Source organism: Procambarus clarkii, chromosome 43 (assembly GCF_040958095.1).
Source record: "Procambarus clarkii isolate CNS0578487 chromosome 43, FALCON_Pclarkii_2.0, whole genome shotgun sequence".
Lineage (NCBI taxonomy): Eukaryota > Metazoa > Arthropoda > Malacostraca > Decapoda > Cambaridae > Procambarus > Procambarus clarkii.
Window position 1 is genome coordinate 33,040,486 of NC_091192.1, and position 16,514 is coordinate 33,056,999.

Below are 16,514 nucleotides of genomic sequence, written 5' to 3' on the forward strand. Positions count from 1 at the left end.
GGTGGATCGCTGAGTGACCTCAACATCATGTCATGGACAATATCGAGGACGAAAATCCAAACCTATCGGTATTCAACCTAGAGTTCTGCAACACCGACAAAACATCAATGAAGATTACGTTCACCACCATAGTTGCGGCCACCCAGGCTGCCACACAAGGATTCTACTGCTTCGGCCTAAAAATACTACCCCACCAAATAAAAAGGGAACGATACCATGAGATCCAGCAGTGCTTCAAGTGCTACGAGCTCTCCCACCCGACCAACAAGTGTCAGCACCCTGTCCAGAGGTGCAGCCTGTGCGCACTGGACCATCACTACTCCATATGCAAGGCAACAGTCCATCGCTGCTTGCTCTGTGATGGTAATCACCCCACAATTTCCTACCGCTGCCCCCGCAGACAGGAAAGCATCAAGGCCCAGGTTGAAGTTAAGAGAAACAACCCTTCTACCTCCTCGACCAGAGCCCCAAGCGTTCAACCCACCACCTTAGCTCTCACTAATCAACCAGAAGACTTTCCGGTCTTACCAACATGTGGCTCCTTCCAGCAGGCGACACAGCCTTCTCATTGGGGACCCAAGGTCCCACAGGCTCCTTCACAGCCCCCTGCATCACGTGCAGGCATTATCCCTGGTCTTATTAGACTAGCGGAAAGGCTAGCAGGACCAGACAACCAGCGCTTTGTCAGTGAACTAAACGCATTATACATAGACAATGGCCTGGCTCCCATCATAGCCACTGGCGTAAGTCTCACTGTTTCCTCTACCACTCCGGAGACTACCACCAGGACGACCATGCGGTCAACTTCAACACCGACTCCAGAACCGCCCATGACCCGGGCGACACAGACAGAGGTAATTCCTTCTTCAGCTCCCAACACTCCTACCATCACTATCTCAGCAGCCGCGCTAGCAGACGTGCTGTCTACAAACGATAACAGCACCACCAGCGCTCCTGAAATAGCTACAACCACCAATCAACGACACCTAAGCCCGAAAGACAAAAACGCCCACTACGGAGGTTACGGACTCCTCAGACGAGGAAATCATAGTAGGAGCTCCACCGCTGCATCTCCACAAATATGACACCTACACGGTTCAAGACTTCCTCATGGAGGCCACGTCACCAAACTCCAACGACAGCACTGCTCAGCCAAAGTCGCAGGCAAAGAAAAAATGGAAAACCTAGAGGTCTACACTAATCCCACCAGCTCCATAACTGGTATAGCCAGCCCTCCAGGCTGAAAACCATCATGAAGACCCCCATCCATCGCCAGATCTCTAGTATCAGCCACTGATACAGATAATGGCTCCAAAGAGCCTCCACATACGGGCTCACCATAGCCGGGCTACTAGAACTTATTGTTCTGAGTAGCTGAATCTAAAACAACAACAACAACAATCATAGGTCCATGGGAGACATCTCCCGTCACGCAGGGTGCAGTCGCACCTCCACAGATCTCCAGTATCAGCTCTTGATACTGGTAATGGCTCAAAAGGGCCACCACTTACGGGCTATTCACGCCCGTGCCACTTTTTGGGTGGCTTAATCTTCATTAATCAGATAGGTCATTACAGGCTATTCATGCCCATGCCACATTTTGGGTGGTTTAATCTTTATCAATCAATCAGCATAGGTCAGCCCCACTATCGACCCGAGTTTACCCGAGAAGATGAAGATATCATAACCAATATCAAGGACGAAAACCCGAACCTGGGGGTATTTGGCATTGGATTTCCCAGCACTAATAAAGAAACAATGAAGATATCTTTCTCCTCCTTAGCTGCAGCCACCCAGGCTGCCAAACAAGGTCTCTACCGCTTCGGCATCAAGATACCACCCCACCAAGTGAAAACGGAACGATATCACAAGCTCCAACAGTGTTACGAGCTATCCCAACTCACCAAGAATTGTCAGCACCCCATCCAGAAGTGTAGCCTGTGCGCCCTGAACCATCATTACTCCATCTGCAAGGCAAAAACCCATCTCTGCCTGCTCTGCAATGGCAATCAACCGGCAATCTCCTACCGCTGCCCCCGCAGACAGAAGAAAATCCAGACCGAGGTTGAAGCCAAGAAAGCCAGCCCTCCTAACACTGCCACCAGGACCTCAGCTCCCACTAACCAACCAGAAGACTTCCCAGTCCTACCAAACAGCATCCTCTACTCCAAGCCCCAAAGCTCCCATTATCACCATCTCGGCAAATGCGCTCGCAGATATGCTGTCTCAGACCACCAAAAACACCACTGACGTCCTTGAACCAGCTTCTACCGCCACTAATCGACTCCAGACCCAACCTCAACCTCAGGCTGAGGCAAAAGTCAAACCCGCCAAAAAACGAACTATGCCACAGACTCCTCAGATGAGGAACTCTCAGTAGGAGCTCCATCGCCGAGGCACAACACCTACTCCACAGAAGACTTCCTCATGGAGGCCATCTCACCGAACTCCAATGCCAGCACGGCCATATCAACTCGTAGCAAGGCTCAGACAAAGTAAAAACGGAAGACCAAGAGGCCTTCAATAACTCACCAGCTCTATAATTGGTACAGCCAACCGTCCGAGACAAATCTTGAAGGACATCATACTTTGTAACATTAGAACATAAGGATCTTATTATGCTTTCACAGGCATTATTAATTTCTTGCCACCTTTTGAAGTAAGAGGATTAACTCATTAGCTCCCTCGCCTCGCGTTATTCTAATCACCGAAGCTTCATTTATCTCTGAAATTCTATCCCCAATACTCTGCTTGTCCAATCATATCATCATTTCGTCATTATCTCAGTAATAGTATTTCTTGGGCCATAAGTATAATCTTGGGATTATTCTCGCTGTTTAATTTTTTCCTTCTCCAACTTGTTTAGTCTGCCTTTACCAAAACAAGACATGACAGGGACAGCATAATCAATAAGAGATCTCACAGTGTGCCACGGGATTACCATTGGAATGTGAAATGTGAACTATGACTAATAATTGTGTACTGTATGGGTTTGTGAGCTCCTTGAGGGACCTTATATAGACGATGGTAGAAATAACCTAAGCTACTCTATCCTTTTGAGATGTACTTAATTTTCTCAATAAACTTACTTGAACTAGATGCAGGATTGCGGGAGTGTTTTAAGCGTAGGGTAGACATATATATGTATATTTGGACGAGTTTATTAGGATATAAATAGCAACTGCCTCGTATGGACCATTAGGAGCTGGTTATTTTCTGACACCCATCTATATACTTGGTTGATTCCTGACACCCTACTGTATACTTGGTCGTTTCCTGACACCCACCTGTATCCTTGCCGGCATCCTGCGCCCACTGTAGGATGGAGTCCAGTCTGTTCTCCTGAAGGAGGGAAGCGTCACAGTCCTTCACCTTGACCTTCCCTGAGACTCCAAGGGTCTCATAGTTGGCTTTGACGCCCGTGAGGTAGGCGGTGGCGGTGGCGGCGCTGTCCGGGACCTGCTTGTCCAGGTTGTACGTCTGTGTGTGTGTGCGCAAAGACATTATTACTTGGGCTTGTACATGTGATTTATAGGCTGATCAGCACTCGTGAAGTGAAAGTCACGACGTAAACCCATACTAAAATGTCAACGGGCAATATCACTGGACTACCTCAGGCCCAGTCTAACTGTTGCTAGGATCCGTGTCATCACATAGAATTAAATGAGAGAGAAAGAGACAGAAACAGAGACAAAAAGACACTGAGAGAAAAAAACAGACAGTGAGGGACAATGGACAATAACCATAATGGGGTACCTTCAGTAGAGCAATATTAGGGAACCTCTCCCAGACGAGGTATCCTTCTTCACCAGACACTCCTTCCTTCTGTCCTTTCAAGATTCTTCCAGCCGTAGCCACCGTCACTCCCATGCCTGAAGGAGACATATTGGTCAGTATAACCTCCCGTGCCTGTAGCAGACATATTGGTCAGTATAACCTCCCGTGCCTGTAGCAGACATATTGGTCAGTATAACCCTGCCGTGCCTGTAGCAGACATATTGGACAGTATAACCTCCCTTGCCTGTAGCAGACATATTGGTCAGTATAACCCTGCCGTGCCTATAGCAGACATATTGGTCAGTATAACTCTCCCATGCCTGTAGCAGACATATTGGTCAGTATAATCCTCCCGTGCCTGTAGCAGACATATTGGTCAGTATAACCTCCCACGCCTGTAGCAGACATATTGGTCAGTATAACCCTCCCGTACATGTAGCAGACATATTGGTCAGTATAACCCTCCCATGCCTGTAGCAGACATATTGGTCAGTATAACCTCCCATGCCTGTAGCAGACATATTGGTCAGTATAACCTCCCATGCCTGTAGCAGACATAGTGGTCAGTATAACCTCCCATGCCTGTAGCAGACATAGTGGTCAGTATAACCCTCCCATGCCTATACTTTGCCTACCTTGAAATGCTTCCGGGGCTTAGCGTCCCCACGGCCCGGTCGTCGACCAGGCCTCCAGGTTGCTGGACTGGTCAACCAGGCTGTTGGACGCGGCTGCTCGCAGCCTGACGTATGAATCACAGCCTAGTTGATCAGGTATCCTTTGAAAGTACTTACCCAGTTCTCTCTTGAACACTGCAAGGGGTTGGCCAGTTATGCCCCTTATGTGTAGTGGAAGCGTGTTGAACAGTCTCGGGCCTCTGATGTTGATAGTTCTCTCTTGAACACTGCAAGGGGTTGGCCAGTTATGCCCCTTATGTGTAGTGGAAGCGTGTTGAACAGTCTCGGGCCTCTGGTGTTGATAGAGTTCTCTCTCAGAGTACCTGTTGCACCTCTGCTTTTCAACGGGGGTATTCTGCACATCCTGCCATGCCTTCTGGTCTCATGTGGTGTTATTTCTGTGTGCAGGTTTGGGACCAGCCCCTCTACTATTTTCCACGTGTAAATTATTATGTATCTCTCCCGCCTGCGCTCAAGGGGAATATAGATTTAGGCTCTTTAGTCGGTCCCAGCTGTTTAGATGTTTTACTGAGTGGATTCTAGCAGTAAAGGATCTCTGCACGCTCTCCTGATCAACAATTTCTCCAGCTGTGAAAGGGGCTGTCATTGTGCAGCAGTACTCCACTCTAGAGAGCACAAGCGTTTTGAAAAGTATCATCATCGGTATAGCATCTCTAGTGTGAAAAGTTCTTGTTATCCAGCCTGTCATTTTTCTTGCAGTTGTGACGGCTACTTTATTGTGTTCTTTAAAGGTAAGGTCTTCCGACATGAGTACACCCAGATCCTTTACGTTGCCTTTTCGTTCTATGTTATTATTTGCCTGAGTTTTGTACTTGGTTTCTGTTTTTATATTTTCAATTTTTCCATAGCGCATGAGCTGGAACTTATCTTCGTTAAACACCATATTATTTTCTGTAGCCCATAGAAAGACCTGATTTACATCTGATTAGAGGTTTGCCGTGTCCTATATGTTGCCTACTCTCATGAAAATCCTAGTGTCATCTGCAAAAGATGATACAGTGATATAGATTGTGTCCTTGTCTATGTCTGATATGAGAATGAGAAAAAGTACTGGAGCAAGCACAGTACCCTGGGGGACTGAGCTCTTCACGGTTGATGGAGAGGATTTTGTTTTGTTGACTATTACACATTGGGTTCTGTTAGTCAGGAAATTGTAGATCCATCGGCCTATTTTTCCGGTAATTCCTTTTGAACGCATTTTATGTGCAATAACACCATGGTCACATTTATCAAAAGCTTTTGCGAAATCTGTGTAAATTACATCAGCGTTTTGTTTGTCTTCCATGGCATCTAGTGCCATATCATAGTGGTCCAGCAATTGTGACAGGCAAGAGCGCCATGTTCTGAAACCATGTTGGCCGGGGTTATGGCGATGCTGTTATTCCATGTATTTTGTGATCTTACTTCTGAGCACTTTCTCAAAGATTTTTATGATGTGCGATGATAGTGCTATCGGTCTGTAATTTTTTGCCTCTGCCTTATTTCCTCCCTTATGGAGTGGTGCTATCTCTGCTGTGTTTTTGTATGTCACGGATAAGGCCAGTATCTAGGCTTTGTCTCCAAAGAATGTGAAGGGCCTGCTGTTGTTGTTGTTATAGATTCAGCTACTCGGAACAAGTTCCAAGTAGCACAGACTATGGTGAGCCCGTAACTTACCTAGCACAGGAGCGGGGCAAGTAACACGGGCTATGCCTAACACTAAGTAACACTAAGCCCGTAGTGGACTTACCTGGCACAGGAGCGGTACTGTGTGGAAGGGCGTGCGATAGTAGTTTTTTTATAGTTCTTGATGAATATGGAGTTCTAAAAATCAGGATCTGGTGCAGAGTGCATAGGCTTTCTGTTTGTGGCTTCTTAAAAATCCAGTGGGGATAGGGTGACGTCTGATATATGATTTGATGTTGGCATCATATCCATGAAAAATTCATTTGGGTTATCAATCTTTAGTGTCTTTAGTGACTCGCTGAAAACAGTCATACTGCTTCCTCAGTAGCTCGTTCATTTCTTTGTTGTCATCGGTGATATTTCCATCTACCTTTTGCAGGGGCCCGATACTAGATGTGGGTTTTTATCTTGATTTTGAATAGGACATATTGTATTTCGGATTTCTCTCTATTTCACTGATGGCCTTTTGCTCTCTTTGCCTCTCCTGGGTTTTGTATGATTCTTGTACCTTGAGTTCAATTGTTTCTATTTCTCTATCTAACCTTCGTTGTTCTTGAGATAGGGTGCGACTCTCAAGTTGTTCCGCGATTCGTTTTCTTCGCCTATATAGGGAACGACGTTCCCGTTCCAATCTGCATCTCTTCCTCTTTTTTCTTAGAGGTATGCGGTTTGAACATATTTCTAGTGCTACATATTATAGCACTGAAGGAAGTGCTCCTACACCACTGTAGCAGACATATTGGTCAGTATAACCCTCCTGTGCCTGTAGGAGACATATTGGTCAGTATAACCCTCCTGTGCCTGTAGGAGACATATTGGTCAGTATAACCCTCCTGTGCCTGTAGGAGACATATTGGTCAGTATAACCCTCCTGTGCCTGTAGGAGACATATTGGTCAGTATAACCCTCCTGTGCCTGTAGGAGACATATTGGTCAGTATAACCCTCCTGTGCCTGTAGGAGACATATTGGTCAGTATAACCCTCCTGTGCCTGTAGGAGACATATTGGTCAGTATAACCCTCCTGTGCCTGTAGGAGACATATTGGTCAGTAAAACCTGCAGGATAAACACTATACCTGCAACACACCTGCAGGATAAACACTATACCTGCAACACACCTGCAGGATAAACACTATACCTGCAACACACCTGCAGGATAAACACTATACCTGCAACACACCTGCAGGATAAACACTATACCTGCAACACACCTGCAGGATAAACACTATACCTGCAACACACCTGCAGGATAAACACTATACCTGCAGGATAAACATTAAACCTGCAGGATAAACACTATACCTGCAGGATAAACACTATACCTGCAAAACACTTGCAGGATAAACACTATACCTGCCACACACCTGCAGGATAAACACTATACCTGCCACATACCTGCAGGATAAACACTATACCTGCCACACACCTGCAGGATAAACACTATACCTGCCACATACGTCACACACCTGGCTCCAGACAACTTACCATCACCAAGAAATAATATAATATTCTTGGCTTTCCCTTCATTCTTGGGCCGTTGTAAAGCTTCCTGAACCTCCCGTTCCATCAGCTCGTACCAGTAGGACGCCTCTGTAAGGACACCAGAGTGAGAACTGTCAGTAGGACGCCTCTGTAAGGACACCAGAGTGAGAACTGTCAGTAGGACGCCTCTGTAAGGACACCAGAGTGAGAACTGTCAGTAGGACGACCCTGTAAGGACACCAGAGTCAGAACTGTCAGTAGGACGCCCCTGTAAGGACACCAGAGTGAGAACTGTCAGTAGGACGCCTCTGTAAGGACACCAGAGTGAGAACTGTCAGTAGGACGCCCCTGTAAGGACACCAGAGTGAGAACTGTCAGTAGGACGACCCTGTAAGGACACCAGAGTCAGAACTGTCAGTAGGACGCCTCTGTAAGGACACCAGAGTGAGAACTGTCAGTAGGACGCCCCTGTAAGGACACCAGAGTGAGAACTGTCAGTAGGACGCCTCTGTAAGGACACCAGAGTGAGAACTGTCAGTAGGACGCCCCTGTAAGGACACCAGAGTGAGAACTGTCAGTAGGACGCCCCTGTAAGGACACCAGAGTGAGAACTGTCAGTAGGACGCCCCTGTAAGGACACCAGAGTCAGAACTGTCAGTAGGACGCCCCTGTAAGGACACCAGAGTGAGAACTGTCAGTAGGACGCCCCTGTAAGGACACCAGAGTGAGAACTGTCAGTAGGACGCCCCTGTAAGGACACCAGAGTGAGAACTGTCAGTAGGACGCCCCTGTAAGGACACCAGAGTGAGAACTTTCACCCATTACGTTCTTAATTGTCCGTTGATTAATGTATATAGAAGCACTGAGATAAGGACTGTTCCTGAACAAATAGCCTGGATGTGTCACAACGGAAAGGTTGATGATATTTTGGAGAGATATAAGAATTTTGCACCAAGATTGTAACCTTTTGCTGAATTATCTGAATGTCTCTGGCACATTATCTATACACCTAGTCATAAAAGTATTTGTGTGTACATCTGGTACCATACTACTTGTGTAAAGGAAGAATTGTATATGTTTATCTCTCAGAATGTTCGGTAATATGTTTATTGTTTGTAATCTGTCTATATAAGTATGAACACGTTGTACTGAACGGGGTGAGAATAGCTTGAGCTTCCTCATCCCTTTGTGTGTATTTTACCTCAATAAACTGATTTTTAGTTCAATTTCTGTTTCACCTCTGACCGCACGACCACCTGCCCAGCCTGCAAAGTCACCCATTTACCCGTCCTCCTTCACCTCGGCGACAAAATGGCGGGCAACAACATTACCCGCTACATCCTTGTCATCAGCAGGCTGCTCGTCGCGAATGGACTTCTGACAGCTACTGTACCCGATGACCTTCTTCCAGCTTCCACAACTGCTACTGGACCTGCCGCCTCCGATCCCTGAGCCGACCCACAGAGAGCCCTCACTGTCCGACCACAACGACTCCGCGGGTCTTGAGCTTGTTCCACTGACAGGAACGGCAGCAACCCTCAGGACAACTGACCAGGACGACGAGGCCGACTCCGAGGACGAACCCAAGGAAGCCGATCACGATGACTCGAATGACTCCCATGCTTCAGTCGATGTCACCGGCTCTCCTGCCCTCATGCGTATGCCCGGGCACCATCTCCTCCTCATCCCACACCGGCACCAACCAATCTGTCAGGCTCCCATGCTGCCTCATCCGGGTATATCCGACGTGGCTGCGAACTTTCCAAGGAGGACAGACAGCATATCGCCATAATCCACATCGACTACTGGGAATACAAGTGCAGGCAAGCAGGACGGATCTTTCGCATGGTCGTCCCTTAAGAATGCCTTGACCACCTCTTCGACTACGACACCTTGAAGAAGGAAATTCAACCACACTATCAACTTCCGAGAGCTGGGATAAGGGAACCAATCCACTTGTAACACCTGGACATCTCCCCCTAGACTGGCCGACTGTGGCCAACCAGCCGACAGCCTTGCTGACTCCTGTGGCACTCAACTGTGAGCAATGCGTGTACCCCATCAATTCACCGGTCTGACCAGCCCTATGGTCTTGGATTGGAATGGCCCGTCCACGGACCCCATCCCCAGATCTCCAGTATCAGCTATTGATACAGATAATGGCTCCAAAGAGCCTCTACTTACGGGCTCACCATAGCCCGTGCTACATGGAATTTTTTTCCAATAGCTGAATCTAAAACAACAAGAGCAACCACGCTCCCGCTGTTAAAATGAGAACTCAAGACATCAGATTCGCAATTCAAATACAAGAAATTGAGTGGATTACCTCTTTTCAATACCTTGGAGTCATAAAAGACAGCCAGTTGACATTCACTCAAGAAATAAGAATATCTTCGGCAACGTTACAAAGCCAGAAACTCACTTTTGCGATCCCTGACAAGTCTTAGAGATGGTACTTCTCTACCAGTACTCAAAATGTATTACGTTCAAGCAGTTAGGTCACTCACTGACTATGCTGCTCCTGCGCTTACGTCCCTCAGTGATAACCTTACCAATGGGAGAAACTCGAAGTGTCACAAAATGATGCCCTCAGAACAATGCTGGGAGCACCTATGTGGACGTGTCGAGAGAATCTAAGAATGGAGAACTACTTACCAGCCTTAGAAAACAGGATCAAACAAAGAATAGCCACCATAACAGTAAATCTTGTTGGAACCACCGGCACACTTGCGATGATTTCGGGGCTTAACATCCCCGCAGCCCGGTCCTCGACCAGGCCTCCTGGTCGAACATACACAGGTCGCTTCACAGAAACCTTCAATATAGAACAAGTGCATGGACGGATAATCTAGCCAAGATTCTAGAGAAAGTGGACATGAAACGGTTCATTTTAAACAAAGGAGAAGATAGTCCATATCAATGCTTTCTACAGCCTTCTCCATGAGAAGAATCGAGGTTAAAGATAATCAGTGAAATATTACCAGTTAAAAAATCTGCATGTGACCCCGCAGAGGCTCGAGGCAATCATAGAACCACAAATGGAAACCATCTCAAGACCGACAACCACTCACATCTTCACAGATGGATCAGTTGATCAAAAAAGAGATTCTACTGGAGCAGCAGTTTACACTAACAACCATTAAGCTTACTGGAGCATGAACAGCGGGTACTGAACATTGCAAGCAGAATTATATACCCTGAAAGAAGAAATAAATTAGGCAATTGAGAATAATTTACATGATTCATACCAACTCTAAATCTTCACTCCAGGCATTGTCATCCATACAGCACAGAGATAATATAAAACTCATCATAGAAATCCTATATATATAGGAAAAGAAGCACACAATCTAGGGCTGTCAATCACCCTAAATTGGATACAAAGTCACATTGGCATAGAGGGTAATGAAAAGGCAGACTCACTAACAAAAACTGCCACTGCTCTACCTGTTGTACAGGTTAAAATACTTCCAAGTTTTTTTTACAGATTAAGGAGCAAATCAAGAAGAAAGTACTCCCAACTATAAAAAAAGTCGCCACAAAGCCAAAGTAGCGGAAGGCAGACCCACTGCGTTGTGGTACGAACAAGCCACTAGTACTCCTTTTTCAAGCCTGGCAAAAAGATATCTAGACACATTACAGTAGCAAAACACTGATTAAGAATTGGTTACAATTGCTGCTGGGAGGTAATAAACCCAATGTTATATCTGTAGAACAGATGCAGAGACGCCACTATTGCACTACTTACTGGAATGTGAACCAACTGAAGCCCTGCGTATCAAACTCAACATTCATCCAACAATAGCAGCTGCATTAAATGCAAACTCCACAGCGACTACAATGGTTAGAAAAGCAGTTGGAGAATGGGACACACTAGTGAACACTGTGCATCTATATTTGCCGCCAAGAAAATGTTATTAAAACAAAAGACTAAAATCAGGGCGTTAACACAGAAGTGGAAAAGAAACGTGAGAAAAGAAGGAAACTCACTTCCAATTAAAACTGTAACCCAAATATCACAGTAACAACGTTATAGCAAACAAAAGATATATATATATATATATATATATATATATATATATATATATATATATATATATATATATATATATATATATATGTCGTACCTAGTAGCCAGAACGCACTTGTCAGCCTACTATGCAAGGCCAAATTTGCCAAATAAGCCAAGTTTTCCTGAAATATTATATTTTCTCTATTTATTTTCTTATGAAATGATAAAGCTACCCATTTCATTATGTATGAGGTCAATTATTTTTTATTGTAGTTAAAATTAACGTAGATGTATGACCAAACCTAACCAACCCTACCTAACCTAACCTAACCTATCTTTATAGATTAGGTTAGGTTAGGTAGCCGAAAAAGTTACGTTAGGTTAGGTTAGGTAGGTTTGGTTGTCGAAAAACAATTAATTCATGAAAACTTGGCTTATTAGGCAAATCGGGCCATGCATAGTAGGCTGAGAAGTGCGTTCTGGCTACTAGGTACGACATATATATATATATATATATATATATATATATATATATATATATATATATATATATATATATATATATATATATATATATATATATATATATATATATATATATATATATATATATAACTGAAAACTCACACCCCAGAAGTGACTCGAACCCATACTGCCAGGAGGACACTGCTGGCGTACAGGATCCCTTAATTGCTCAACCAACACGACCGGACAAAAAAGGATGGTAGCCGAGGCTATTTCCATCCCCCGCCGGCACTCGGCTGGTAATCTTGGGCATGGTATTTTATCAAATCACCTCATTCTTTGGGGCACACGTGAGGAACACAAATGCGAACAAGCCTGAATGGTCCCCAGGACTATATGCAACTGAAAACTCACACCCCAGAAGTGACTCGAACCCATACTGCCAGGAGCACACTGCTGGCGTACAGGATCCCTAAACCGCTCGACCAACATGACCGGACAAAAGAGGATGGTAACCGAGGCTATTTTCATTCCCCCGCTGGCACTCGGTTGGTAATCTTGGGCATGGTATTTTATCAAATCACCTCATTCTGTCCACTATCATCCCTACTGTTTCATCCACAGGTACGTTGGTAAACAGTGATTCTACGTCCAACGAGGCTCTTATCCCTGTGGCCCGTGTTCCCCGCAGTAAGTCAACAAATTCCTTTGGAGACTTCAGGCTGAAGGTGCAAGGGACATAAGGATTCAGCAAGCCGTTGAGTCGCTTCGCCAGTCTGTACATGGGTGTGGGTATCTGGCTGATGATTGGCCGAAGTGGGTTTCCAGGCTTATGTGTCTTGACATTTCCATACGCGTATCCAGGCTTATATTCCCCAATAATCTTTGGCAGGTGGAGTCCGGCTTTCTTGGCGTTCACAGTTTCAATCAATTTGTTGACCTTTGCTTTCAATTCGGCTGTAGTATTCTTCGTTATCCTTTGGAATTTAGTTTGGTCAGAGAATGAGGTTCATTTTCGCCAGATATTCGTTTTTTTTAAGAATGACGTATATTGGCGACTTGTCGCCTCTCCTGACGACTATCTCCTTGTTCTCACGAAGGCTCTTAGCTGCCGCTTTGAGCTCGGGGGACAGTATGGTGCTTCTGTAATTGCCTCGATTCTTTCCTCCTTCCGCAATAAGTTCTGCTTGTAAGGTGTCGTTGGTGGTGACGTTTTGTGTCTCGAGGTCGAATATGTCGTCCAACAGGATCTCCTACTCCACCTTCCGGGCCATCTCACTTGGTTTGGACATAACGTGACAGTTTATACCCAGATTTAGGAGAGTGACTTGGTCCTCAGTGAGGTTGATTCCTGCCAATCAACCTCACAATCGGGATGATAGCAGACAGAGTGTATCGTGATCCGGCCTGTACTCCTCTTGACATACCAGAAAACATTCTAAGGAAACTACTCCAAGCTTGTACTAAAGAGGCACCCTTCTTGAGCCCGGATGGGCACATGTATAAGCTAGTAGATGGGGTCGCCATGGGTTCTCCCCTAGATGTCCTGTTTGCGAACTTCTACATGGGTACCATCGAACAGAAGGTCTTTGTCGACATGAACTTAAAACCGGCCATATACTGCAGGTATGTTGACGACATTTTTACACAGGTACCTGATGTCAGACATCTGCAGAAGTTGAAGGAGGCATTTGAGCGGAATTCTGTGTTGCATTTCACTTACGAGATGGAGAAGGATGGGAAGCTGCCCTTTCTAGATGTAACAGTCATGGAAAGGAGCGGAGGTTTCCACACTGCAGTCTACACTAAGGAAACAAACATAGGAATGTGCCTCAATGCCAACAGTGACTGTCCAGACAGGTACAAGAGGAGTGTCGTTAACGCTTATGTCGACCGTGCTCTCAGCCACAGCTCAGGATGGAAGCAAGTCGATGAAGAACTCTGTAGGGTAAGGCAGGTCCTAGTCAACAATGGCTTCTCCAATGGTTTCGTTGAAGACATCATAAGAAGGAAGGTGAAACGCCATGCAACCTCTGAAGAGACAACTAACACAACACCTATACCCCCTATTAGACTATTTTACAGGAACTTCTTTTCCACAGCTCATAAAACGGAGGAAAGGGTCCTGAAAGATACTGTTAATAGAAACGTTATCCCTACAGACAAAAATCAGAAGATACAATTGACGATCTACTATAAAACCAAGAAAACGGCCAACCTACTCATGAGAAACTCTCCAGACACAAAGCAGAACGCTTTAAAAGAGACCAATGTCGTCTACGCCTTCAAATGCCCACTTGGGGACTGTAAGCCTCAAAGAATTCAGTATATAGGCAAGACAACAACATCTCTTTCCAAGCGATTAACGATGCATAAGCAACAGGGCTCCATTAAGGAACATATAATCTCTTCCCACAACCAGACCATCACCAGAGAAGTCTTAACAAAAATCACGGAAATCATCGATAGATACAGCGATAGCAGGCGGCTTGATATCTGCAAGGCACTACACATTAAGAAGTCGACACCAGCAATCAACAGCCAATTAATGCACAACTATATTCTACCCACTTCAAGACTCCGCACCAATATAGAAGCATCAAGAAATATGGGCCAATAGGCCCTTTGCAGTTACTTCCATTCTTCCCTTTAACTTACAAAATATTATACCCATTGTTTCGTGTTCTGTCTTGTGTTGAAAGTTTGTTTTCACCTCATCCAAAACTGTTGTAACATATCACCTCACCCAAATGCAGGTATAAAATCGAAGCTGTTTAAACTCTGTTTAGTTATAGTTGTGTGTGTGTAAACTAAAGTCTTTGAAAATGTAATAAGTTATTACGAAACGCGTTCAAGTGTCGCGTCAGACTAGAAATAAAAATGAATTTTGGAGAATTGATTTTTCAGTTACCATCAACAGTGAAAAGAAATATAAGAAATATTGAGAAAATTCGTGTTAGCATTATTAATCTTACTTTTTCGGTCATATTTAATAATATATATATAAATATATATAAATATATATATATATATATATATATATATATATATATATATATATATATATATATATATATATATATATATATATATATATATATATATAAGGATGGGGAGGGGACATATGTGACATACTAATTTATTGTGAATATTTTAGTTTACCTTGAAAAGCTTCATAGAAAACACCGATCTTTCCTACCTTTTTTAGTATGTTAAGATATGCATCGCATTGCTTCGTAATTACAATTATTACATAACCTATTATAGGTATAGGTTAAGTAATAATTGAAATTACGAAGCAATAAGATGCTTATGTTAACATACTAAGAAGGTTAGGTAAGGTCGGTGTTTTCTATGAAGCTTTTCAAGGTAAACAAAAATATTCACAATAAATTAGTATGTCACATATGCACGTATTTAGTAAGTCAATATTGACTATAATAAAGTGCGAGAACGGGTTGGAAGGGGACCCACCTACGATAGTCAGGGACCCATTTAAGATAGCCTAGGGACCCACCTAATATAGCCAGGGGATCCACCTAAAACAGCCAGGAACTCACCGAATATAGCCAAGGAACTCACCTAATATAGCCAAAGGACTCACCTTTCTCCTGAGGTAGAGGAGAAGGGAAGACGAGAGCGGAGGAGAGAGCCAGCGTCGCCAGCAACACCATCCCGGAGTACCTCACCCGCTCCAGCATCCTCCCTCCTCGTAGTCTCCTGCTGTGGTAGTTTGGTGCTGGTGCTCCTGCTGCTGCTGCTGCTGTGGTAGTGTGGTGCTGGTGCTCCTGCTGCTGCTGCTGCTGTGGTAGTTTATAATGGCACCTGTATCACCTGTCCGCAGACCAGTAAAATCTTGAACCTGTTCCACCAGTCACAAAAGTAGCAAAATTTTGCCTATATATCGTCTCCTACAACTGTCAAATATGGAAGTCCTCTCACCTTTCACAACTATCAAAGATCGTGGCTCTATCACCTTTTACAGCACGGATTACCTCGAGAACTCTTCCATCACTACTGCGCCCCTTTGAGTGGGTAGCAGCTGAGTTTCTCGGGTACTCGCCTGTTGTACAGCGGAACTGATACCATGATTTACAAGATTAAAGTACGATTGCGTTTAACTCACCCAGAGTGAAATACAAGAAATACGATCTGAGGGGGCCGTGGTTGAATGGACAGTGCTTGGGACTCGTAATCCCAGGGTCCGGATTCGATCCCGGCCGCCGGCGGAAACAGATGGGCAGAGTTTCTTTCACCCTGATGCTTATGTTACCTAGCAGTAAATAGGTACCTGGGAGTTAGATAGCTGTTACAGGCTGCTTCCTCTGTGTGTATGAAAAAAATTAGTAGTAACAGTTGATTGACTGACAGTTGAGAGGCGGGCCGAAAGAGCAGAGCTTAACCCCCCCCTTCCGCA

General features: G+C 44.8%; 1 protein-coding gene across 2 annotated transcripts in view; it reads right to left on the minus strand.

Moving 5' to 3' along the window:
• The window catches only part of LOC123755938 (alkaline phosphatase), a 59,195-nt gene that overhangs the window by 30,577 nt on the left and 12,104 nt on the right, over positions 1-16,514 (minus strand). For both annotated transcript variants that reach the window (XM_069300215.1, XM_069300216.1), the window contains exons 2-5: positions 15,702-15,931; positions 7,624-7,728; positions 3,757-3,872; positions 3,288-3,480 (exon numbers count right to left, since the gene is read on the minus strand). In XM_069300215.1, the coding sequence (XP_069156316.1) occupies positions 3,288-3,480; positions 3,757-3,872; positions 7,624-7,728; positions 15,702-15,798 (511 nt within the window). In that variant the 5' untranslated portion in view covers positions 15,799-15,931. The remainder of the gene's footprint in view (positions 1-3,287; positions 3,481-3,756; positions 3,873-7,623; positions 7,729-15,701; positions 15,932-16,514) is intronic.